This window comes from Xiphias gladius, chromosome 12 (assembly GCF_016859285.1).
Source record: "Xiphias gladius isolate SHS-SW01 ecotype Sanya breed wild chromosome 12, ASM1685928v1, whole genome shotgun sequence".
Classification (NCBI taxonomy): domain Eukaryota; kingdom Metazoa; phylum Chordata; class Actinopteri; order Istiophoriformes; family Xiphiidae; genus Xiphias; species Xiphias gladius.
In genome coordinates this window covers 8,785,622-8,812,168 of record NC_053411.1, presented here as the reverse complement: position 1 = coordinate 8,812,168, position 26,547 = coordinate 8,785,622, and the positions used below count along the sequence as shown (strand labels likewise).

Here is a 26,547-nt window from a genome sequence, read left to right as displayed (position 1 = left end):
GATTTTTTGGGAGGAAAATTAATAGTTAGGTTAATTGACTAAATCGATAAAATAAACAACAGATTAAATCGACAGAAAAATGGTTGTTAGTAGCAGACCTAGTTATAACATAGCCATACTTTTGCAAATCGCGTCTGCTTCGTCCTATCCTTTCCTAAAGGTGGCATGGCTCGGTACGTGTATAAAAATGGACTGACAACAGAACAGCTCCCACTTGTGGAAAATCTTCAGCAGGCTAAACGTGAGTGAGTCAGATTTTGAGTTTCAAGCCAGTTTCAGGAGGGTCTTTGCATCTAATAAAAAGGCATACTCCAAACAAAGCCCGTCTGCTTGCTTGAAGTGTTACATCAATAGAGAGGCTTTTGTAGGCTTTTTGCCATCTTCTGACAAGCTCTCACAGACCAGGGGCAAAGAATGTTGAATTCAATCAAGAACACCATAATTCCTTGCAGTGTATGAGTGGGGCTGACTCACAGGCTTCTAATGGCTGCTCATAATCAAGCACCATGATTAAGCACTTGGGGAAGTGGGCACACACTGAAAATCCTTTGGAGATGTCCTTTCCCTTAGAGCTAAGTACACTCATTACCTTGCGACAGTGGGTACGTGGGTGCTTCATTAGCTTTTATGCCGACATGCCTGTATTTGCGCATAGTTTTTCTGATTTCCACAGAATGAAAAAGTGCCCAAAGAGCTCTTGACTGTAACAGTTTGAAGTCTGTATGCTGGCTATGTGGTACGAGGAAAGTCTCTAATTGTAGTAATCGCAAGTTTCATGCTCTCACTCCAAGCAAGAAATGGAAGAATGATTTGACCAATGCTTTTCACCCCTAATAATTTTACATAGTACACTTTAGAAATATTGACAATTGCATGAGAACTTCAATAACACTTTAATGCACTTATAAAACCATGTATTATCCTACTTCAATCATCCCACAAGAAACTAGGCAATGCATAATTTCTTAAATTACCAATACAATTAGGCAGGACAAATCTATCTGACCCACTGCCACGTTTTTGTGTCTCTTGTGGTTAAAGTGTAACATAATAAAAGCAAAACTCCCACTGAAAAAAAATACTGGCACTTTCGGTAGGTCGTGGTCAGCACAAGGTAAGCTGACCCTCTCAGGATGCTTTGATTGTAGACTAATTATAATGTTAACCCTGCTGGTAGACTTGACTGTGGCTAGAAGCCAGACGGTCGATGACATTCTCCACATGGCGAGCTACATTAGATATCCAGACAGATGCTTCAGCCACACAGACTCATTAGCAAGGGCCATCATGGTTCTGAACCAATAACTACAACTTTGACCACAGCCATCTGTATTCTAAAAACACCATGTACCTGTTCTGAAGTCAAAAATTATTGTTTATTTAAACTTTATTGAAATTTTTTTTATTCAAATGCACTACCTGACACACCAATGTTGTAGCAATACGTGTGTGTTAGGTCACTTGCAAAAGCAAGAATTAATTTGACACAGCCATTGTTCAAAAGTTAACTTTATAACATCTACAGATATCGCTCTGCTCATCAATAAACATGCAGTCTACAGGAGCTTTCCAAGTACGGTCCTGCAGTTTCTACATCAACAATGAGTGTGCAAATTCAGACCTTGCAAATCTGTGCTAATGCGCACGCGTGCACACATACACGCACACACACGCGCGCACACCATTGCCTTGAGGCATAGGTGAAGATGGATTGCGACTAAGTGTTTTCTGAATCATATTACACTCCACCGATTATAAACATTATAGGTAAACCTCCTGGTAAAAAGATTAGTCTAATTAGTTTTCTCGTCAACTATGCTCATCTTTGGTTGGACACATTCATGATGCATTTCCTCTTTAAAATTTAGAGAAGCAAGTAGAATGCCACTTTAATTGAGTGTTTTACATCTTCCAATCTGTTTACCCTTGTCATCATAATGAGACTTGAAATGCCTAAATGGCTCTCCAAAACGATTTATCGATGAGTATTTGCTTAATATTTGTTTCAGAAAGCCTGGCCACAAAAACACAGGAAATACACAAGAAACAGTTGAGCTGCTGTGACTCTTCTACATCAAAGACATCCTTCCATCAACTTTGAGCCGTTTTTCCTCCTCAAAATATGGATTTGATGATACTCATCTCTCACTCCTAAAATAAGCACAGACAGATGCCTGACAAATGTCCTGATATCTATCAAAGTACTATCTCCTTGTCTTGTTTTTTCCCTATCCATACAGCTGCTGAAAATATATCACTGCCTTTAATCCCAACTGTCTAAATGTCTGCTGAATGTCACGCAAGTTTTCAGACAGGTTGTCAAAGTGTGTTGTGTAGACAAACATTGTGGGCAACGTGTGCAATGCATGATTGTGTACGATGCACACAGATGTGTAAGGTGCAATTCGGTAATTGTGTTTGTGTGTGGGTGCATGCGTGCATGTGTGTACACGTCTGAGCACAAGCCTTATCCAGAGAGGGATAAATCCAATCCATTGCCTGGCGGGGCTAAGGGCAGCTCAATCAATGGCACTCTCAGTGGCTGCTGATGAACTTCCCTCTCTGACAAGGTGTATCATTCAGACCTGTCGCAGCGCAAGACTGTCTGGCATTTGAAAGCACCAAGGAAATCGAAGGCCAAAAATTTTACCTGAGGGAAACTGAGCACAGTGTCCACACTCCTGAAAGCATCCACAACATATTTGTGTTTAGAAATTATATATCACCTACCATTAACTTGAATGGCTACCAAGTGGAACTGTGTGTATTTATAATTTAAAATTCACAGACCTTAATACAGCCCTTAGCACTACTGAATGCATGCATTATCAATTCAGGCATGGGTCGAATATAAACTGTAATTATATTCAAACATACAAAAACAATGAATAACATTCTTTTGGCATGTCTGCAAATCTGTACTCTTCTATGAGCATGTTTTCTTATCATCTGGCTGCCACTTCGTTTCAACCTTTAAAAAAAAAAAACAGGGATGGAGAGATGGAGGAGCAGTCAGTGTGAAGGAGGAGGAGGAGAAGATCAAATGGCAGGGCGGTTATGAGATGTGTGTCTGATGCCTTTTCAGACTCCGCTGTTTTGGCCACCGCACCAGTCAATCACGATTACAATGGCGAGGAGAGATGGGAGCAGTGGTGCAGAAAGAGCAGGAGTGATAATTACAATGCAAGGGACAAGATAATGAGAACATGCTGCACTCTCCCAATCATTTCATGTATCAGCTGCCGAGTGCCCACCCCCCAACCACCGCACCCCCACCCCACCTCCACCCCACCCCCACTGACAACCAGCAATCACAGGTCATATTTGTGAAATTCAAAATGAATTAATTTGATGACAGCGGTGGGGGTTGTAATCCGTTCCTGTAGATGCCAGTGCTTGTCTGTGTGCACGTTTCTGTTAAAATGTCAAAGAATATTTTATTATTCATTTATTATACATTATCATTGTAGGATGAAGAAGAGAAGAGCCATGAGCGCAGCACCATAAGCAGCTTGTTGCACGAATGACACAGTGTGCGCCAATTCCTGATCTCAAAAGGGTTCAAAAATTTGGACCTTTACCTATTTAAAAAAATAAATAAAAAAAAAAATAAAAAAAAAAAAGATTAAAAGTCGCTAGTAATTCCTTTAAAAGCTTTAAATCAATGCATACTATATTAGCCTCTGTTAGCAACGGATATGTCACTCTCAAAACCCACTTCTTGCTGGTGGTTAACCACCTGATTAATATTGTAATTCACAATAGAAATCTAGTAAAATACTGAAACTCTCATTTTCAACATTTACATTTTATTATTTTGCTTTTCAACCATTATCTATACACAATTATTTGCGTAGTTAAGTAAAGTAAAAATCTCTAAATCTAAAAATCACTTTCACAGAAAAAAAAAAATTTGTAATCCAACATCCAATGTCTGCGCTTATCAATACTATCACGAACCTATCTTCTGCATCACTATTACATGTTATGCATTACTGCCCTAAACTGGCTCCTTTTCTGTGTATTCCTTTACTGTGCTCGGAGCAGTGCATGTTGTCCTACTGCTCCCCCCAAGTATAGTGAGCTGTGAACATTAATCATAGTATAGTCTAAATTAAATTTACCATGAAGTGTAAAGAGGCTTAATGAAAATGAAGTTGTTTATGATGTGCGTGATTATAAGGGTATCCTCTCTTTATTGGAGGCACTTGGAGATGAGCAATGGGATTTGAGCCATTGGGGAAGGGACAACTCTGATCATGCAGTGGAGACCCAAAAAGGATTCAAGCAAAGTATATAGGCACAATCCATCCCGGCACTGTTATTCAGTAAGTAGAATTGTATGTTACTGATTTGTATTTTGTATTTTTATCTGTTGGCTCCACATCAAGCGATAAAACACAACTGATTTTTTCTGTGTGTTGTTGTTGTTGTTGTTGTGTATGCGTTTGTTGTATTAAGCCACTGAAATACTGCATGGGTTAACTCCATTGTAGAATGAAATAATTATCATATCACATCATTTTGGCCAGTATAATCACACTACACAGTAGTTTATATATAGTTCTGTATAGTTCTTTATATTAGCACCTGCTTAACAAGTGAAGTGTCAGCGACAACATTTCCAGCGCTAGTGTAAATAATGCTTTTTACTTCATCTAAGAACACCAGAGCATCATGCTTGATAATTTACAGCATGCAAAGGAACAACAGAGCAGAAACAGCTACTCCGAAAACTAAAAGTCTTTGAGAGCATTAATTGTGTTTGCTTGCACAATGTCAGTCAACTGATCCTTGCAACCAAAGCTGTTCACACAAATACATGAGGAGAGGATGATGGAGATTACAAAGTATATGCATCCAGGGTCTGTTTAAACAAGCGTCAAAGATAAGGTTGCTTTTCCTCCTTGGCATCAAACAAATGACAAAGTTGCAAAGCCATTTCATGCTTAGCAAAAGGGAGCATACTTTAAAAAGGACTGAAGGGTAGCTTACCTTGTTGACCTCATATTCAGTCAGGGTACAACTCTTGCACAAGACATTTGCTGTACTGCTTCAAGTTAAACAAACCAATATCAGTTTCTTAATTAATATCATTCCAAAGTAGAGGACAGCCCAGCAATTCAAAACACTCAGAACATATAAAACCACATATAGAGACAACAAATTAATTATAAAATAGATTTAAAAAAAAAAAAAAAATTCTTACAAATTGTTACAAAAACAACATTCTTACAAATACATTAACCACATGTTCTTTGTGCACACATACAATCCTGCATAGTGTCGGTACAGACAAAAAGAAAGAAGGTTGAAGAGAAAGAGACCACACAGTTAAAGCTGCTTGAGGGAGAAGCTAGAGCTAATCCATGGTTATCAACACTTTTAAGCTTGCAGACTTCAGAGCCATTTGCAAATGCTCCCCCATTTCTACTTTGCCATCCCGTTTTCACTGGCACAACAAGATGCATGTGTTTCCACCTGAATCCGTGATACACCACATGCAAGCGGAAGCGCAGTAATGGTTTCCAGGGAGACAGCAAAAGCAAGGCTCCTAGATGTACAGGGATACAATGCGTTACGCCCCATTTCTGCTCCAAGGCACAAGCAAACGAGTCCGGCGAGCCTCTACTTGAACCCATTTTTACCACATCATCTTAGGCAGTAAGAACTGAGGATGCTGTTGCCACCCACTACGAGTGTGTGAGTATTCCACCATATATGGCCATTTAGACCAACAATGAAAAGGCAATTATTTAAAACTTTAACATTACCAATGCAGAAAATTAATCTCTGGTCATCTCTGGCTCTTTAAGGTATCGGATATTATATAGGGGCTTTTAAAGTTGTGAGTCATGCTACTGCAGTTTCAATGTCCTTCAAAGGTAAGTAAGGCCCACAACTAATCTTAAATGTCAAAGCTTTTGTTGCCATCAATTATCTGGTGCAAACAAGCCAGGTCATATTTCTTTGTTAAACATTTATGGATTTTTTTTTTTGAGAAATTAATGTATCAAATCCTTATTGAGTGTTCCTGGTTTCCATAAGGGGCAATTCAATTAAAATAAAATGTTTTTTTTGTTTGTTTTTTTTTTAAATCACGCATTACACAAAAAAAACCTATATTTTAAAAAGGACTTTTAACTTTATCATATGGCAAAAATTGACCTAAAAAAAAAAAAGAAAAAAAAAAAGAACCAAAAGGCATACGAAGTATAAACAAGGCTGACATCAAAGCTGCTACAACAAGAAAGCAATTCTTAAATAATGCATTCATTTCACTTTGTAACACTGAGCTGCTGACACAGATATATTTATAGAAACCTAACTGAACCAATCAAAGTAAAAGTCAGTGTCACAGTCTACCTCAACACAAAATCCCAAACATAAACACAAACATACACAGAACTTTTTCATTCAAAGGCATGACAGTTGACATAATTTTTGTATGAATATTTACAGTTTAGAGTTAACAACTTACGGGTCTTAGCGATCAAAGCTGAAAAAGGATGTGAACAGTTTTCTAAATTAGTTTTCAAAAACGATCCGCTGGGGTCAAACCAGTAACATGCAATCAGCGTGGCCTCTGTGAAATACAGCAAGATTAGGGAAGGCACAAAAGAAAAAAAAATGTTTTCTCAGCTAAAGAAAGGATTACATTTTTTCAAATTGTAGTTAAACACTCAAAAGTCAAAAGGGAGAAAAAGTTAACAGCAAGCACTTATTAAAGAAAGACACATTCCAAGTTCAGTGTTGCCTCATTCTTGTGCTGTACATTTTTCCATCATTCTAATCCTCATAATAGCTTTCGGCGTATTATAGAGTCTAAGCTTCCTTCTTGCATGATATTGATTTGTTGCAAGTGAGGAAAGCCGATAGAGGTTTGTTGCAGGTGCAGAGAAACAAACAGCATGTCTGGAGAAGGCAACAAAAAACAAACACCAACAAACAGAGCAGGATCATGTCGTCACAGGAGACCATCCTCGGGGAGAATTTTACATAGAGCAGAGGAGAAAATATCAGGAAACACAAAACTTGAATTATAAAGAGAAGGCGAAGACAGAACAGACAAAGATGGGAGGGCAGACAGCAAGTGGAGTATACATAAGAAATTTCATACGATGCTGCGATAAAATGCGTGGCTGAAGCCATCAAAGCCATACCACTTCTGTCACTTTAACCTTTCTAAAGCCTGTCAATGAAACGTTAAATTGGCGTTATGTCACTAATCTCAATGAGCGCCCTGCTGGTGTGGCACGCCACCTCCACTCCACCGCTGCCACAAAAACAAAAACCTTGCTGCTTAGTTTTTCATTTCCCCGAAGACAGCTCTTCCATTTCAGTCTTGTGCTACTATTTCTCTGCACCATGCAGTCATTATAGTGATTTGGTTTCATGCAGGCAAGTGTAGGAGGTTTATAAGTGGAAGCGGTGGAAAACTGGCAAGTGGGCTATGCCAAACAGCCTCAGGCCGGATCAGAACAAAAACACAATGCTTTAATGCCCCCTAGTGATGAATTATGATAATGTCACAGGAGATATTCCATGTGTCAAATGTTTAACCTCAAAAATCTTGTGATACTAGAGCTGAATTAGAGAAAATATTGGCATTTTCTTCTTTTAAAACACCAGCACAGTGTCAGACTGTCTAAAAAGCCTACCACACTATATTTTGTGATATCTAGATTCAGTATTTCGAACCAAGATATCTTGATATCACAAAATCATTCTTTAGCAAGTTAACTGTATTGAATAAACAAAACCAAACTTGCAAAAGAGATGCTGGCAAAAAAAAACAGTACCACCTAGGCACCGTGCAGCTGCTTTTCCCTGTCTTCTCTTAAGCCACCCTCTCAAGTCTGAAAATTTGGCAAATCCCCGGAACAGGCTACACCCTGCTGCTATACTTGTTCAGCCTGCTCATGTTTAGGATTCCACCGACCTCACAGGGTCCTATTTTTTAAATCTTCCGAAGCAATCAGATTTCACACTTTCTTCTGCCCCAAGTAAGAGGGCCTCTACCCATAATCCTGTTCCTACTGCTTGTCAAAATGACAACAAGAACAGAACTCCGTGGGCTGTGTGTGCATACGGACATGCGCACAACTGGGCATGTGGTGGTTTACTAAAGAAGAAATACAGACAAAATAGGAAAATCTGAAAAAAAAACTGCAAGAAGAAGAAACGTGGGAAAAGGAGAAGAACACGTGAAAAACAGAGCAGAAGTACACTCTCACCTGAAATTTTTATTTAAACTTGAAAATCTGAAAAGATGTTGATCTTAGTACTCTTCAAGTTCAATATGAGCTTCCATAAAGAAAAAAAAAAAAAAACATCAAATAAATAACACAAACTAAAATGGTTTATATAAAAATTTATCACTCTCAATCCCCTTATCTGGGACACAGTGAAACCCTTTCCCTCACAGCAGATCATCTAGTAAGCAATAAAATCATAAACTTGCAGCTTAAAGCTCAAAAAAAAAAAAAAAAAATCTTTATTTTCCAAATGTTGTTGTCGTCGCCTACAGCAACAAAACAGAGACACCAAGTGAAAGAAATACTGCAGCAACAAACACACTTTATCCACACAGTAGGCGTCGAGCTTCAAATTTTTGACACGGGAGAACAAATGCCACTGCACCAGCATTGCATAAGCACCAGGCCAACATACAGTTCCAAACTTTTAAAAACACATTTGTACCGCTGTCTAATTTTACTTGAGCAGCAACCACCGGCACCAAAAGCCCGTGGAGGTGCCCGCAGGTATAGTTCCTCTGATGGACACTAGATGCTGCTTCCAAAAAAAAAAAAAAAACACCTGAAGTGTGTCTGGATCGATCACACAAAACTGATTTTAGACGCGGTGCAATTCCATACAATGTCGACAAGAGGTGAATGGTGTTTTCTATTATTGTGTTCACTCGGTGTATTGATATATTATATCAATAAGAGAAGGCTAAATAATAAGAACACCTCCTTGTATAATACAATACAGTTCAACAGTACCACGAGCTACATCCTCCAAAAATGACCCTGCCGTTGAATGAACACCTCGCTAAAACTGTTTCAGAGAAAACTGAACATTATAACCGTCTTGAAGGAGGGATTTATTGTAAAACTATTACACTGGACTGCTTCAGTTTGAGCTACAGTAAATGTTGCCTACCGACTAAACCGGGTAGGCTGGGTGTTTGTTCCCCAGGCCAGCAACGAATAAGTCCACACATAAAGTGTGCTATGCGGCTCACATCAGGATCACTTACCTTGAAAACAGCAAGCGTAGCAGAAGAAAATTTTATCTGCAAAAGTGGCACTGAGCCCACAAGGTGGCAGGTCCTGGGCTCTGGCGAGCCCACCATGCTAGCATAAACTCTATGAAAGTTATGAGCACTTATGAATTTTTAAAAAGGATGTACCTTAATGCCCATAGTTTACTTGTCGTTTGTTTCACTTCAACTCTCTCTCATTTACTGGAAGAAGAACAGTCCCTTAACTGGAGCAGATTTCTGTATAACTCTTAAGGCATTATTTAATTTCGTTTGAGATATTTCAAACTATTTGAATACAACCGGCAGCGAGAGCTAGCTATAGCGGTTCCAGCTCGTGGTTCTCGGAAGCAGGTCTAGCTTTACCGAAACTGAACTGTTCCTTGGTTTTTGTTTGTTTGTTTGTTTGTTTGTTTGTTTATTGTTTAATTAAAAGGGGGTTCGTCTCAGGGGCGAGGCAGACAAAAAACAGCCTGCCGAATGTTGACTCACCAAGTGCTGCTTTCAGACATCCTTAGGACGGTGTCTTCCATGTTGTTGATCCAAACTGGTTGAATCGTCTTTTTAGGGCCAAAGAGTATTTTATTAAAAAGACATTCAGAAGCATCGGGGAGAGGTTTAATCATGCTAGACCTCTTTTTTTGTTTTGATAATGTTAGAAAAGCAAAAACAACACGTTCCAAAGCCCGTTTTTTTTTTTTGGTCGTTGTATTGACGCTACACAGCGTCGCAAACGCCAGGTGTGTCAAATCCGAGGGACGGTGGCGCCTCTCAGGTGCGTTTTCGACGCTGCGTTCAGGGACTCCTCGTAAATTCCCACCACGACAGATTTGATGGCATAAAAACAAAAAACAAAAACAAAACAAAATTCGGTCCCATTCGGAAAATAAAACTTGCCACAAAAACAGTTTCTTAATGACCGTTGGTAACTCGGCAGCAACCTATATAGCAACTTTACGTTGCAGTGGATACGCAGTCCCGATTCTGATGGCTAGCGCCTTTCAGGCGTCTGATGTTAATAAAGTGGCCTGTCGGACGAGTCGTGAAAAGTCGAACCCACCGCACGGCAAGCGAACTTCTCAGCGGCAGTGGGAGAGGAATCGACTTCTTACCGAATGGCTGCCGGTGAATTCGCTTCAACTTACTTCAACCCAGTCAAATCCAGGATAGGCCATGGTGATCCCCCACGTTCCCCACACTCCAAACCACATTGTCAGTTGGTTTATTCGGAATAAAATCGTATGTAAGATTTTTCTGACAGCATTTAAACAGGTGTAGCATGAAGCAGAAAAAAATATTCCTATAATTTGATATTTTTTGGAATCCTTCATTTAGAGGAAATGTACTTAAGAGAACACATTGGAAATAGTATTTAATGTACAAGACCATCTACCGTGTAAGTATAATCTGAAACACAAGGGTTATGCTGATGTAAAGAGGGAATACTGGGGGGGGGGGGGCTGAAAAGAAAATAGGAAGTCAACTAAAAAGGCATATGAGGAGAGGAGATGGTGCAGAGCGAGGGCAGGGGGGAATTTTGCAAGAAGGGAAAGATCGAGGTGAGTTGACAGAGCGAGAACTCGTATGAGGATGAAGGATGTGAGTGAGCTTGAGGGACTGTTTGCGAGAGAGAGAGTGCAAAAGGAGGAGGAACGAGGAAACCGAAGTTTGACTCTTGACAGTAGAGCACTGAGCTCAGCTGATGGTCCCTAATGAAGTAGGGCTGCCGCTGCAGCGGAGGAGCCCACACACACACACACACACACACACACACCAGAAGACGGCTACGATTTAGGGATACTAAAACTGTGATAGACGTGCCGTGCAGTGAGGAGCAGAGTAGTGAATGGCAGAAACATTGAATCTGAATACAGGGAATGGTTTTACATTTTCCCTTTTCCTCTTCCACTGAACTTCGGACAAATTCTTTTCTGGTCTGGGGTTGGCATTTCAAAAAAAAAAAAAAAAAAACCTTATCCTCTCTTTGTTGTTGTTTTTGTGAGTTGTCTTCCTACAAGAGGCAACTAATAGTTTATTTTGATGCAGATGAGTGAAGGTGAAAATTCTTTCTTCACCTTTCCTTCTAAGTCGATTATGCTGTTTTTTATGCCCGTTTTGTTTCACCATATTTCCACGTATGCATGTGTGTTTGAGGAAGCTTATTTGGATATTTCCAACACCGTCGATGAAATACCTGTGGTGAATCATCTTCATTGTTACTTCTGAAAGATGAAGACACGTTGAAGTCAATTTCCTAGAAAATGACAAAGTTGTACAAAAGGGAAATTTATGCTTAAAATATTTCTCACACCCGGATTTGATCTTGACGATGGAAACACAGGGACTACTTTTGCGCACTGAAATTCTATGATGAACGCCTACCTAAATATAGAACGGTGCATTAAATCATCAGATGTAGAGAAAGTTTCAGTGAGGTCTTAATAATGAAATGATGTTAGAACTGTGGTGTATATCCATACAGATTTGTAGCTCAAGTAGCACCTTTTATTTTGTCTGCAAAGGCCTCTGCTTCCCTCTTGAGGTTGAGGAAAAGACGTCCATTTTGTTTTGTTGAGTAAATAATACACATCATGGGAGAGCCCTAAATCATTAAAAAGGAGAACCAAACAACCCAACACTGACCATCTCCATTACTTTGGAATGCCTAAATAGTACAAGGTTCCTCAAAGTCAAAATATCTTGAATATTATATATTATATTATATATTATATATCTGAATCTTTGTGTCACACAACTCGATGTGCAGCTACTCTCTGGATGCAATTCATAAACATGTCGGTACGGTCCGATTTGAAAATGATGAAGTCCTACTACAGAGAAGGGAAAAAGCGTCCACACTCATAAAGGTGGCCATCATCTCCAACTGTTATAGCAAGGCAGTCTCTAGCATAACAGGTCATTGTGGTTTATGTAGAATTTATACAGAAAAAAAAAAAGCACAGGACTCACATGATTAAGAGAACTGACTGAAAATACAAAAGTCAAGTGAAGTGTTCAAAATATCACGATACATCAAAACTTAACTTACCAAAAGGCATGTGACAGCAAACAACCTTTAGGCTTTTAAAACCACATTTCAGTGTAGTCAGAGGTGGTACAAGTCTCTTGTGTTCTGACTTTTCTTCCAACTATGTATGTATAGCAAAAAAAACTGCATAATTTAGAGCCTGTGGATTTTTAGTTGGATAGCCAGTACGATGCATTCAGGATACATGACAGCAGATGGCAGCAAAACACCGTATTTCCCAGCATTTGTTGACTACAGTGAGCTGCATTTTTGTTTCAGAAGGACCTATTTGTTTAATAAACAATATTGTTTATCATCAGGGCTCATTCATCAAGATAATAATTTAAAAATTAGCATATTGATCATAGACCATAAAGTTCCAAGGTCAGCTTTGTTGTACTCTAAACTTTGCGCTCTTGAATATCACATTGCTTGAGACACATATGATTAAATAAAATTGTTTATTTAACAACTGTTAATCAATAAAAATAAAATTAAATGTTACAAAAATTCTTTAAAATCAAAGAATTGTACAAATCATGGCTCCAATTTAATCTTGTCTTGACATAGAAAAATACAAAAGGCACTGTGCATTAGTCTGCTGCATATATAAAACATCTTGAAACAAAAATAGTCCACTACCAAGGTTTACGTTATTAATAATGCCCCTCAATAAAAAAAAAAAAAAAAGCAAGCCCTGTCTATTCCTAAATGAGGCTTTTAAATCATGACATGTCCATGTCCTACCAGTACAGACTTGCTGCTAATAGGAGCTACTTTAAGAAGTGAGACAGAAAACTCAGAAATTTGTTGATTTTGCTTAAGATAAAAAAAATGTAAGGATATAACTGTAAGGAGTGTGAAAAGAGAAATGATCAACCAGAAATACAGTACAAAGACATATAAAACACAGTAAATATGTGCAGATGATGGGTTTGCGTTTGAGAAGATAGGAACATGCCTCGTGCCACATAATGTTCTACTCAATAAGATATCAATTTCACACATTTACCCATCATCTTTTAGCCTCTGGACACCCCAACTGGTAGTCAAGAGTTATTTGGTACATTTGACCTCCTCTGGTAAAAAGTTTGACAGATGATGAGACAGAAGAAAAACCTTTGCTGGTTATTTGCAGAGGTCTTTAAACACAACGTACCAACAAGAATCCAAGTTGTAACCTGTCTCCCCTTTACATGCCTGAGGTCTTATTGGCCAAAAACCAGTGTGGGTGTCCTCGAGCCTCATATTCACAAGGATCCTTGGGATCCATTTTGAAGTCGTGCCGAACACGCGTCCAATATGTAGAATTACTTTCCAAAATTTACCAAACAAATGTACTGCATATTACTGGAACAATATGTTCTTCAAAATCCACTGAAAGGAAATGTCAATTTCAGACAGAATTGGGGAAGACACCCCATAACACTGAAATGGGAGTAGTTAAACAAATTAAAGCGTTCCATAGGGTGTGAGACCTACAACTGCAAGACATTGGTTATTTCTTCATGTAAAATAAATCTTGTAAGCTCTTGTGTGGTAAAGTGACATTTTGTTACACATTCTTTACTAACCTAACCCTTTGCTTTTGAGCTCCAAAAGCCCGAACATGATCCAGCAAAATGTTTTAGGCATGTTTCTTTTTCTGTACCTTTCTACTGTGCTATCTACTGTGCAAATTCACTATTCATACAAAGCTTTTAGTAATTCATACCAAAACAGCCAGATAAGCTATTAAGGACACCTTTCATTCTTTTTACAATCTCTTTGGCATTCAATTCCTGTCCAACTTTCTGTTATGACTTCAAAAGCAAATACATATCCCAGTTAGAAGGAGTCAAACTGTGCAGCGGTCATAGTGCATAACACTTCCTTTTGGCATCCAGTCAAGGTCTATTGATGCTTTTGCTCAAATCATAGGAAACCATGCTCATCAAGTCCTTTTGGAGTAACTGGATTCCACTTTGCAGTGGTCTTAGTGGTAGAATAGCCTGCAAGACAAAAGCCAAAGACTGAATCAATGCAAGCATTCACAAAAGGGCCAAAAAGTCACACAAACAGTATTTATAGTATTAAAACTAGTATGCTATACTGTTGGATACCTGATTCTGATCGGCTTCTGGGAGGCTGCTGCAGCTGGGGATCGGGCAAAGGGAGCCCTCTGCCTTCAGCATCACTCTCTCCTGATGACACGGGGTCCTCTGCTTTCATGTACAAGGCAGGCCTCTTATGGTATTTGGCCCGGTAACTGTCTGTCATACAGTTATCCACAGAAAAGTAAGTGGTGGGAAGAACCATATCTGTCAGAACCGGCGAGTCTGTACCATCATCGTGTCCGGGCAACCTCTCATCGCTCTCACTGGCCGACAGATCGTTCCTGTCCTGGTCCGATGACCCCGACTTGGAACTGGCGCCGGATGAAAGCCTGTATTCGGCAGGTGTGTCGATCCAACGACGGAGGGTGGTGTGCGAGAGGGGGGACGAGCCATATTTGGGTTCGTTGCGGGGATTCGACCGTGTTGGCACCTCTAACGGTTGGGAGTGGACGCCAGATGGGTCAGTGTGACTGCTACCAAAGGTCTTGGGGGGTATAGGAGGGGGGTGGTTGTGCATGAAAGGGTCTATGTGGGCAACGTTGCCAGTCTCTTCTTGTTCAGAGAAGGGTCCAGCAAGGTCGTCTGAGCTGTTCCACTCAGAACTGCTGGTCTTTGCTAAGTAAGGAGGCACAGGGCTCACGGGGCTATCATCCACATTTTCCTCTTGTTCGCTGTCGAGACCATTGCTCTTTTCCAAGATACCAGGAGTGTATCGGAAAGCACTTCTTCTGTGACAGAGCAAAAACACACACATCAGTATTTTACTTGATCTTGTGCCATATCAACTGAGAAATTGTATTCGTACAGTTTAAGCTCTCTTTTACCTTTGTAGGGGCTGACCAGAGAGGATGTTTGCATCTTGTAGATCTGGAGAGTCTCTTCCTCGTTCATCTAGACAATAATAAAGCCTCGTGAGCATTTTATATCACTGGACACTAATTTGTAAACTCAAAGTCATCGCTACCAGATTGTCAAAAAAAATAGTGCTAGGTAAAAGCTCCCATGGGTTTTTATTTAAACACAGCTACAATATTTTTTCTGTGCCTCTCCAGCAAAGACATGTTATCTAACAGGGGTCATAGTGAGGCCCTTTGCCTGGTGGTGGGAGAGGAAGTATCAAAGCAGCTAGTCTGGCAGATCGCCCTCAGGCCCCCTGTGTACCACTCTGACCGTCTGATCCAACCAAAGAACATGGCCCCTCAAAGGGAATTTGGGTTCATAACACTAGTAATAATACAATAAGGACCCTGAATGAACTCTAGCTGATTTAGAATTTGGAACATGCACAAACTAATGAAAATAGAGTAAAATTCTATTAACCTATTAAGGTCAGTCGCGTCACGATAAGATGTCAATGAATTGTGCTGCAAGATTTTAGGGATGATAGCAGATTTCACCCATTAGATCGACACATGTTTAAAAACAAGTCCATGGGTGGGGGCTGGTATGGAGCTTAGCCAAGTTAGCAGGGTGGGTGTGATTTACAAGCCCTGGGACAGACAACAGCTGACTAACATGACAAGGAAGAGAGTGAGTGGCTGAGGACCATCTGTGATGTGTCAGCATACCCTCTTTTTTCCTGTGCTCTTTCAAAGCATTAGTGGCTAAATCCTTTGTGCTGGCATGCAATTACGCCGGGGTCAGACTCCAGACTCCAGATCCCCTCCACAACACTATTGCATTTTTAAGCCGCTAAGTCCATGTGGCAATTCACAATTTGATGCCGCTGATCTGCAATGTTGGCAAGCAACTGTAACAATATCATTCTCAAACACAAAAAGGGATGCAGTTTACAAAGCTCTCTCCTTGGAAAAATACCCTCATCTTTATGGTTATGAGCACTGTTGTCAAAAGAAAGCCTGAAGGAGAAAGCAGCTGGACATCAAAAGGGCAAGGCGACTGTGTTGTGGGTTTGCAAGACTGTTACTGTTGAAATCAAAAAAAAATTTTTCAGACCAAAGCTATCAAACCATCACTATAACTCCATCCAAATTGAATGTCAATCAATTCTTCAGGGTCAGGGTTTGGCTGATATCCAGAAAACATTAATTTCAGTGGAATTTTGCAATCAGAGTTGCAGCTGCAAATGTCAGCGAAAGAAATGTATTCAGGGTGTCCTGCTGGTGACACGGCCTACTGCACTCGCCTGGGAAACTGTTCATGTACTGCAACTGCATGGATTAGACCGTGGTTCAGCGGCATTCAATGTATCTAATGTATCTAAACTGCACAAAGTTGTGTACAATAAAAATCACCTCTTGTTCCCATGTTAACGGGAAAGCAACGAGTTGTTAACTAGACTTAAAGAAGGCAAGGCTTTTTCGTATGCATATGTACTTTTCTGAACTTACCTGTGTGTGCTACTATACTGTATATTCAGCTTTTAAACACTGATACTCTCCTGATGTAAATCACTCTCAGACCTGTCTCTAAAGCTTTCAGGTAGCGATTTGTAGTTCTCTCTGTTGTGCTTAATTCTTGGACATCAGGTCAGACTCCCCAGCATATTTGCAGTTCAGCTTATCATGAGAACCTCACGTCCAGAATGTGGGGAGTAAAAATGAACTCTTGAAAATATGTCAAGTTTTCAAAAATTTTATCTGCCAGTGGCCAGAACACAATAAAATCATCTCAAATTCTTAAAAGTCATTTGGAACAGCCTTTGTTTCTGCGTTTGTTGATATGGCACAGGCATAGGACCGTTAAGCCATATGACACAATATAAATGGTCACTCATCCCATGGCATTAACACTTCAGTTATCACATCAGTCACTGGCTTGTTACATGGCATCAATAGGCCGACTAAGCTGAGTAGCATTACAGCTCTCTACACGCTAACTCATGGACACACAGGCACTGCAGAAGATGTATTCAAACAAACACAATGGATAATAAATCCATTTAATTGGATAAATGATAAAATTCACCATGACTCCTCTTATCTTTTTCTCAACTTTGCGTCACAGGGACCAGATAGAGAGAGGCAAATGGTTAAGAATAGTTTTACCACTATCTTAGGATAATATTTATCTCATACCACTAACAATTTTGGGGATTTACACATACGTGAGGGCAAAGTTAAGTACACAAATCTTCTGTTCATGTACGAATAGCTTTGTAAAATGATATGGACAAGTCCAAACAGAGCCATAATAACTTCTCAAGTGTGTTTCTGTGGACTCTTGATGAGGTCTGCAGGAGCCAGCAGAGCCAATCGGGGTAAATTGAGGAAAAGGTATTATTTACTGTCTAGATATCAGGTTGAAGTGTCTGGAATGCCAGCTGAAAGCTGTGACCTTTCACACTATTACAGGCAGGTGGTTCTGCGACCATTCGGTATGATGTAGCTCAATATGATTTATTCCCAACAAGATCCAAAGGCTGTCATTAAGGCGATCAAAAAACAACACCAACCTAGACTTTAGATCTCTTCTTTGATGCAACAAACGATCATTAGGATGAATGCCTGTGGTCAAAACGACAACTGCCCTCCCACTAAATGTGTTTTTAGAAAGGATTTTGGACTTTAATGGACTATTGGAATCTGCTAAGGCTTCTCTGAAATTGCAGCTCATGCCAGAGTACCACGGCTGAACTCTGGCCAAATTCACTTTGGACACATTTACTGCATCTTGTCGATACGACTTGCAAACAACAGGGTATAAATATCCCATACTGATTTTAAAATAGCTACCGAAGAATAGACCTCAAAGGCCCAATGAGACATTTTTATCCAAGTTTCGGTTCAACTATTAACAATTCAGCATTTCAAGCCATTCATCAAATTAATTAACACTAACACAAAGCTACAGCTGTAGATACCTTTAAATACAAAAATAAGTCTTACAAAATTTTACAAGTGAAAGACGAGGCAAGTGAAGTGAAATGTGATGTACAGACAATGTCATATCACCTTAAAGGCACTAGGGGGCAATGAGCCTGAGTGAGTAAATGGAAGCATTAATGAGAACCTTTCCTACAAAAATGTTACATTCTACATGCACCTTTGTACAAAGTGTAGGTTTGTGGAATCAATTATGAGCACATAATTGATTGCATAAAGACTAATAATACTACTAATAATAATAATGCTAATAATAATAATAAATAATAATAATAATAAATAATAAGAGGAAAAGACAAAAACAATAATAAGAACAAAGGTTTTATTTCAGGGAAAACCCTTTAGAACTCCAAACAATATATATATATATTAGAAGACGGGATGTTGCAGCTGCCACAGCAGTGTTTTTCCCTTTGCCTGAGATTGTTCCACATGAATCACTCTGCATGTGTAGATGCTCAAAGGCCAATAACAAGACCGGCATTCAACACTATGCATCTCTGCTTCTGTATCTCAACTCACCACACTTGCGTCAGAGCTATTTTCAACTCTGAATAAAACTCCAGACTATTAAATTGTAGCCGCTGCTTCCATCTAATGTATCTATGCCTCACTTTGAAGCTCTTTGGGTCCTTGAAATAACTGCAGTGCTACAAGACGGCATTTTATTTGCCTTGTTTGAATACCACCTTCTGACAGTCCCAGTCATGGCATTTTCTGCCCAACTGGGCACAGCTGGGTGGCCCCTACAAGCTCACTCATCTCCCCCTTCGTATTCAGGATTAACTCAGTGTATTTCCGTTGAGGGAATTAGTAGGGCATTTTCCAAACATTTGTTAATTCAAGAGATATTTTCTTTCTTTTTCTTTTTGCTGATAATGTGTATCACAAGCAAGCATGCCCTAGATGAAGAATGTGAAAGGTGACCAGGTGACAAACCCACTAGTGCTATTCATGTCATCTAATCTCCCTCCATCCTTTATAGAAGATAAAAAAATAACCATAATTGCAACTTCAAAAACATAGCTCATATTTGAGGTTCGTCAGTTTTACGTTTTTACTGAATTTCTCTCTTATTTCCAAACTGAATTCACATTCTCTCGGATCTAAAAGTTTTGCCTGCTGCAAGATGACATTATTCCCTGCCGTTAATAGTTAACGAGGTCCTTGAGGTTCTTTTTTGCTGTTTTCCTTTTTTTTTTTTTTTTTTTAATTTGCAAGGAAGGACAAAAAACCTAATGCAAAGGAGATTTAAAAAATGTGTTTAAAGTATTTCACACAGCCTTGAATGAGACATTTAATTTGGTTTGATAAGACTGTCAAAACCAAGCAAGCTTTACTAGATTGTTTTTTCCCCCATAAAAATACAATCTTGCAATACAAAGCCTGTTCTCGACTTGGGTGGATGTTTCCCTAAAGCCCATGTACATTTATCTGTGTGCTACATAAGATAAACTTTACACAGGAAAAAGGGTCAAGGACAGTCAGTCAGGAACCAGAGCACACTTATTTCCATACAGTATCCCTTCAATCAGGCTGTGACCTTAACACTACTGATGGAACAATAAATCAAGGAAATTGCTGAGTACTATCTTAATGTGACAGATCCTTACAACACACGGAAGTCTATTGGGCACGGAAGTTCCTTTAATATCAGGGCCAAGCCTTTGTGAAAGAATGATACTTTAATTTGTGACCTGCTTCCTCTATGTAACACAAAGGATGCATATTTCTGGATTTATGTGTGTGAAGTAGGAAATAATGGCTAAATATTTAAAATATTTACAATTCTGTCTAAATGAAACAACCAAAAGGTCTAAATATAACAAATCTTCACAAGTGCATGCTTTTAAATGCTAGCTCTCTCTGCTGGAGAGCACCTGCTTCACCAGAGTAAGCAGACAGTTCTATAACAAAGTTATTAGTGTGCAGAAATAAGATACAGGTTAGAGTGACACTGATTTACTTACCAGTGGAAAATGTGGAGTGCAGTATGTCAGCCTTCAAATCATCACTGCTTCTCTGAGGGAAGTGATCCCTAAAATATAAAATAAATTAAATTATTCATGCAATGTGGATTGCCACCAGATATTCCAGAGCATGATCTTTTACTAAGCACTTAGGAGGACAAAGATGGACCCGTGCTTTGAGCAGAAAAGGGGGTAATAAACCCTTATGACCTCACCCTAAAAATATATTTTTACGATGAATGTTTCACAATGGTGTAATCTGACACTAAATCCTGCAACATTCTTTTCTTCAGTGTGAAGACAGCACATGTACAAAAATCTTTTGTGAAAACAGCTGGTGCTTTTTTCTGTTACGGATGACTACTATCTGGCACCTGCTGTTTCCTTTTTTAAGTGCTATGCTTTGTATCTCCTGCAAAACGTATAAGGCTGTTGTAATAAACCCGATGAAAACTGGTGGAAAAGTGCAAAAAATAGTAATACTACATGTACCAAAATGAAATATAAAAAGTTTCACTATTCAGTGACTTCGGGGCTGACCCCAGTCACAGAACATTGTAACAGTATGTTAAAGAATTAATAATTAAGGAGCACTTTATCAATATACTGTCAGGAGATCAGCTTGAATAATGCACTAGCGGTTAAGTCAGCTATCTGTTGGCTTTTCGCTCTGAGTACAGGAGTTGTCAGCTAGTTGGGATCATTATCTCCAAATAAGACCTGTACTACAAAGCAAACAAATGACAGCCCAGCATAATAAGGTTGGTATGTCTGCCTTGTCTGCGTTTTGTGTTAAATGGGTCTTGCTATTCTTAGAACAGTGTGTTTGTAATGTTTAATTTTGGATAAATGGCAGCACTTTGAGACTCAAATCCTGGAATGAGTGGGCCATGGGATGACAAAGCAAATTTCTGATGCTGGCATCACAAAGCAAAAACTGTGTCATAGCTATTTCTGTGTCATACTTGGCAGTTCTAAGATTTTGTGTACTTAGAGAGAAAAAAAAAAAAACAACCTTAGATCTAACACTCCATCTACCTTGTCAGATGCAGCTCAGGTATTGGTCGCAGGTCCTTGGAAGAAAGGTTCTCTACCACAGGTGAGTCAAGATTTGCTGAGCCATTGCTTAGTCTGTCACTACTTTCATATCCAGACTCAGTTCGCTGGATCTTCCAGTTCTCACTCCGCACTTTCAGAGTTGCTGAGCCCTTTGACCTGTCCTTGTCACTATAGCCTCCCCGGCCATCTGAGTCCAGCGAGCTTCGGCTGCCACCAGTTTCATGCCTCTGCTCATCCTCATAGATGGTCATCAGGCTCTTGGGTTTACGCTCTTCCCGGCCTCCCCAGGTAAAATCTCTGTCTCGCTCTCTGTCACGGGAGGGCGACTGACTGCTGGGTTTTCTCCGGGGACTATGCTGCCGTCGCTCTTGACTTGACGAATTACCATCACCAATGCCACTTAAAACACTGTCCACATTTAGCGCCTCCCGCATGGGCTTCCACGGGCGGCTAGTCCTGCTGCGACTGTTCCCTCCATTTCCAGGACGCTCTCGGGAGTCTTGGCTGCTGTCAGTATCATATCCGTTGGAGAGCTGGTCTAGTCTCTGGCTACGATGGCCACTGCTTGCACTGGGCACACTGGGTAGCACTTGGACTCTGGAGTGAGAGCGAGAGGGTTCATGGGAGGAACGCCCGCCAAAGTGGGTTGTTCGCTCAGTCCGAGTGGGACCTTTTCCTTGGCTGCTGTACAGTCGAGCCTCCAGGTGCTGTTTGAAGCCATTCTCTGGAGGGGAGGCGGAGCGGGAGTAGGTCCTGTCCTGACCTGAATCTGAGTATAAGTAGAATAAGTTTCATGAGGGGTTGAACTATGAGAACTCAAATGAAAATGTATATTCTGAAAAGATACTTTAAGTCACTAATTCCCCTACTTTATCCTTTTTTCCCCTACTGATAATAATTGAATAATGTAAACATTTTCAATTAAAACACCCTTTTAATCTTCCAACCAACAAATCCAACAAGACAGTAAATAACCAGTTATACTAATCAAATGTTTTCAACTCCAAAAAGCCAAGGTTCCAATCAATTCTACAAAAATTAATGCATCAAATTTGTCAACTTATAATAAAGTCATTTAGCAATACAAAACCAATTCAGATGGCTTTTGAGAAAAAAAACATTTTTCTACAAACTAAACCAAACTAAAGCTGATTTTTCACTCCATTTTATCTGATTCTTATATTTTTCTACTGCACCAAAAGACAGTGTCATGAATAGTGTTGCCAAGACCAAAAATTGACTTTCACTAACACCTCGACACAAGGACACAAAGAACACAGCAGGTTGGGCAGAAAGTGGGGGAGTGTCATGGCGACAACAGGGTAACAGACATTTATGTCTGCAGATGTCAGGAAGGTGTAAATTGCAACCAAAAGGAGTTGATTTTCTTCTGTTCTTATATATGTGCTCATATGGTAGCCAGCTTGTGTAGAGATGTTAAAAAGGTTTCAGTTTGGTGTTGTATCTTTTTATGTGTATATGCATACATGGGTGTGTTTCACAAACGGAGAAGTGAACATGATTGTGTGGCACAGATGTGTGTTTGCTATTCCGAGGACAATTTAAGCCATAATAGCCACTCTCAAAATACACTGCCAGACATCCTTCCTGCAAACTGCTTCACTAATGCAGCTATAGATGTTCTCATAATCCCTTATTTTCAACACACTCCAGCATAGAGATATCTGAACAGCACTTAATTATCTTCATAATGTAATTAAAATTAATTTCGAAAAGATGGGGAAAAAAGGTTGAAGATTCCAATACTAAGTGAAAAAGAATTGTGTCAGAGTGGAAAAAGGTGAAAAAGTTGTTTTTCCAACATGGAAGCAAAACTTGTATTGTGCCAGCCTGGATGTAACATGCAGGGTTCATCTGTCAAATGCACTGTTAAAATCTATAGCTGACAGTGCTTCAGTCAAAGGTTGTGTCCTTTGTACTAGAGTCATAATCTAAATCACGAGGAAAAGCAATCTGTGGTAACATGTTTTCAGGTGAAAACAAAAAAGTGAATTTAGTACATCACTAAACTGTCAGCCCTTGGAAAAAAGCCCACAAGATGGAGTCACTATTGCCTTGGATTTTGCTGACCTTGTGCCAGAGTTAAACCACTTCAAACATTGCTATGTTTTTGCTTGTATATATGATACAAGCATTTTTTAAAGAGTTTCTGCTGCCAGCTCAATGTTGTCAACTGTACAAAGGCTGTGGATCATTTTGGAAGAATGGTAGCATCTCTGAATCAATACAGTCAGAGATAATTTAGAAATTCCCCAGGGTAGGGTTAACCCACAGTCCAATATGAAGTTATTTAAGCTTTTCTTGAACTCTTGAAGGCTTTTTTTCTACAGAAGACTTTTAGCAAAGTGCTAGCCTGGGCATGTTCCACGCAATGGTAGTTTACCTTACCTGTAGTGTCACTACATTCCTCGCCATTCATTAAAGCAATGACACTACCCCGCCATAGTCTACTACATTAAATCATAATGGGACACGAGCTTGTTGCTAACACAGGCTACTGCTGTTGACGTGATTTGAGAGTGTGTTACAACTGTGTTCCATAATCCCCTCACTGATACTTAATTGAAAGTACTGATGTACTAAAGGAGTATTAGAGGAGCTGACCAATCAGCCTACTGATTAGAACTCACCCACAAACTCAATTTGTGAAGAACAAGGTGGTGCAAATATAAGAAAAATGGTGGCACAAATATTGATTTTTGGAGTTAAATTCACCCTCTGAATAAACTGTACAGCATTTATCACCATTTGGTTAGACTTGCTTGTGTGTGTGTGTGTGTGTGTGTGTGTTGTACATCTTCGTGTAGACCACAGAGAGGAGAACCAAAGGCCTCTGAATATGAGAGAGTGGGATCAAGGCAGACTTCAACAGACGTCAGCACTTAATCCCCTTTCTGACACATTGCTCCCGAACTGAGGGTTGCATAAGGGCTATGGAAGTGGAGGGCTAGCCTTTTGTATCATAAAGCCTGGAAATTCTCATGTGTATGTGTTGAACTGCATGTGCAGTCTACTTCGATAGATCTACATACTATACAGTATATCTGCAACCTACCTCTGTAACGTGACTCTGGCCTCCGTTGACCGTTCCTATCAGGCTCTCTTCTGGATGGATGCATCCCCCTCACCTCTCCTGCTCTCTGAGCAACTTCTCGAGAAATTTCCCTGAGGCAACTCTTGGGATCACTGGTGCCAATTTTCACTACAAAAAGCAAAAAAGGTATTAGGTGTCAGGTATTGCCAAATGAGGAAAAAAGAGTATGTAGCCAGGATGCAATTAATGCAACTTCTGCTGAATCAGGTGGGGATTTCCACCACTACAGAAACCATTTAAAGTATTTTTATCTTAGTGCACATATAGATCTATCTATTGTCACCACATCCTTTTCCTTGTCACTTCTTGTCACCTCTTGGTCCCCAACATCCCCAAGGCACTGAACAGATGCTGAGTGTATAGACAGAGGCCAACTTTAAAACACATTGTTGTGCTGATCTATACGGTACATTTTGTGTTACATGGGGGGGCAAAAGCGTGGAAACATGGCCATGCAGTGACTTCTCTTCTCTGTCTCTGGCAGATATTCACTTTGAAATGCAATGATTAGTCATGGCACAAGAAAACATGATCATACTGTGGTTTTGTTAGCTGTCTCAGATTTCAACACCAATCACTGTGAATAGAACAGGTTTTTTTTCGGACTATGTTTTTATAACTCCATATTCTCCTCAGCACCAGCAAAACAGAATGTGTAACAGTTCACAACATGATTAACCATGTAACAATTTGACTTCGGTGCCTCGGTTTTATTGTACTGACTGCAACGTTCCCTCCCTATGCTGTAGCTTAACCAACAAGTTTTAAAGTGAAGGGGAAACAATGACACAGATCTCAAGGACCTTCACAGCTTTACGCAGCCAAATAATAACAATGGAATGTGGATACATATCATAGAAGATGCAATTTCACCCGTTTTGTTTCACTGGCTTTTCAGTAAGGCCATTTAATTATCTTGACAAATCTCTTGAATGTGGAGAATTGGCAGCTCTTTGTGACCTCTCTCTTCAACGGGGTACTTTAATCCCTTCTGTATTACTAACATAGCCAGATTTAGTTTTACAGCGAAGATATTTAATTATCTCTTCCTCTGGTTGCTATGCCAGATCTTTGCTTGCCACTACTCTCTGTGGACAAAAATATTTAGAAATGAAGCTATCCTTCAAGGCTAAAAACTACCACCACCAGACAATGTGACTCATCTCTCTGTTTTTCTTTACTGCGAGGCACTCCATTTCCACAAGCACATATTGTATGTATAAACCATAGTTTTGTTTAGACTGATACTTGTTTGTAATGTATGAATAATTTTCTTAAAAAAAAGAAAAAAAAAAAAGAAAAAACTTTAATCTGCTGGGGAAAACAAGTAAAAATATCTGTAGCAACATTTCCAGATTTTCTCCAGTCCCCCAACACTTGATAGATGACACGTTAAAATGGAACCTTTTGAGGTGTGTTCCTCCACATCTCAGGTTATGAATCTCTCTCCCACCTTTATCGCTTCAACATTTTCTCCCCTACCTGGTCCCCGTCCTCCGCTGGTCTGTGCGCTGCCCCTGCTGAAAGTTGAAGGGGTCTTCTGTTTGAACGAGCCTTGGCCCAGCAGAGTGTTCAGATTCTCCCTGGTGAGGTCCAGTTTGTTAGGGGCTGACACTGGAGACTCAAAGCCTGCAATGGAGAAAAAAGGAAACACAGATTTTAAATTTTCAAGCTAAGTCCATTAATGCTGGTTTTTCTTTTTTCAACAAAGAAAGAAAGAGCAGACCTTATTATTTAAGTTCACTGATATAAACAAATACAAAGACTACACCTGAAACTCAGAAACAGAATATAAATTACAAAATCAAGACAATGTTCTTCTTGGTTTTTGGAGGATCATCTAGTTTGGTCCGGCACGCTGTCAGCTCTGATGGGCAGTGAGTGGCTGACACAGCTTGGACCTGGGGCACGGCCAGCATGGAGAGCTGGAAGAGGATCTTTAAAAGGGATAAAAACCTCCCCAACCAAACAAATCCAGGGATATATAATCCAACCAGCAGAGATGTTCAGCTGTTGTCATCAACAAATTTTCATTACTGCCTGCAAAGGCAACTAATATGATCTGGGATTTTACACGTCCTACAAAAGAGCTGTTTTTTGTTTGCCGTTGTTTCTCTGAATTGTATTTCCATTTAAAATCACTTGTAGATTAAGTGAATTTTTATT

General features: G+C 39.7%; 1 protein-coding gene and 1 long non-coding RNA gene across 4 annotated transcripts in view; both read right to left on the bottom strand.

Annotated features, from left to right (window-relative positions):
* The window catches only part of LOC120797135, a 136,986-nt gene extending 126,996 nt beyond the window's left edge, over positions 1-9,990 (bottom strand). Inside the window, exon 1 of the long non-coding RNA XR_005708457.1 lies at positions 9,761-9,990. This is a non-coding gene — a long non-coding RNA (uncharacterized LOC120797135). The remainder of the gene's footprint in view (positions 1-9,760) is intronic.
* Positions 9,991-12,800: 2,810 nt separating this feature from the next.
* LOC120797462 (inactive ubiquitin carboxyl-terminal hydrolase 53-like) overlaps positions 12,801-26,547 on the bottom strand; it is a 31,753-nt gene continuing 18,006 nt past the window's right edge. For 2 of the 3 annotated variants that reach the window (XM_040141148.1, XM_040141149.1), the window contains exons 11-17: positions 25,864-26,010; positions 24,343-24,489; positions 21,246-22,035; positions 20,208-20,275; positions 15,217-15,283; positions 14,399-15,120; positions 12,801-14,287 (exon numbers count right to left, since the gene is read on the bottom strand). In XM_040141148.1, the coding sequence (XP_039997082.1) occupies positions 14,211-14,287; positions 14,399-15,120; positions 15,217-15,283; positions 20,208-20,275; positions 21,246-22,035; positions 24,343-24,489; positions 25,864-26,010 (2,018 nt within the window). In that variant the 3' untranslated portion in view covers positions 12,801-14,210. The remainder of the gene's footprint in view (positions 14,288-14,398; positions 15,121-15,216; positions 15,284-20,207; positions 20,276-21,245; positions 22,036-24,342; positions 24,490-25,863; positions 26,011-26,547) is intronic. The other variant, XM_040141150.1, reaches the window with a different exon arrangement.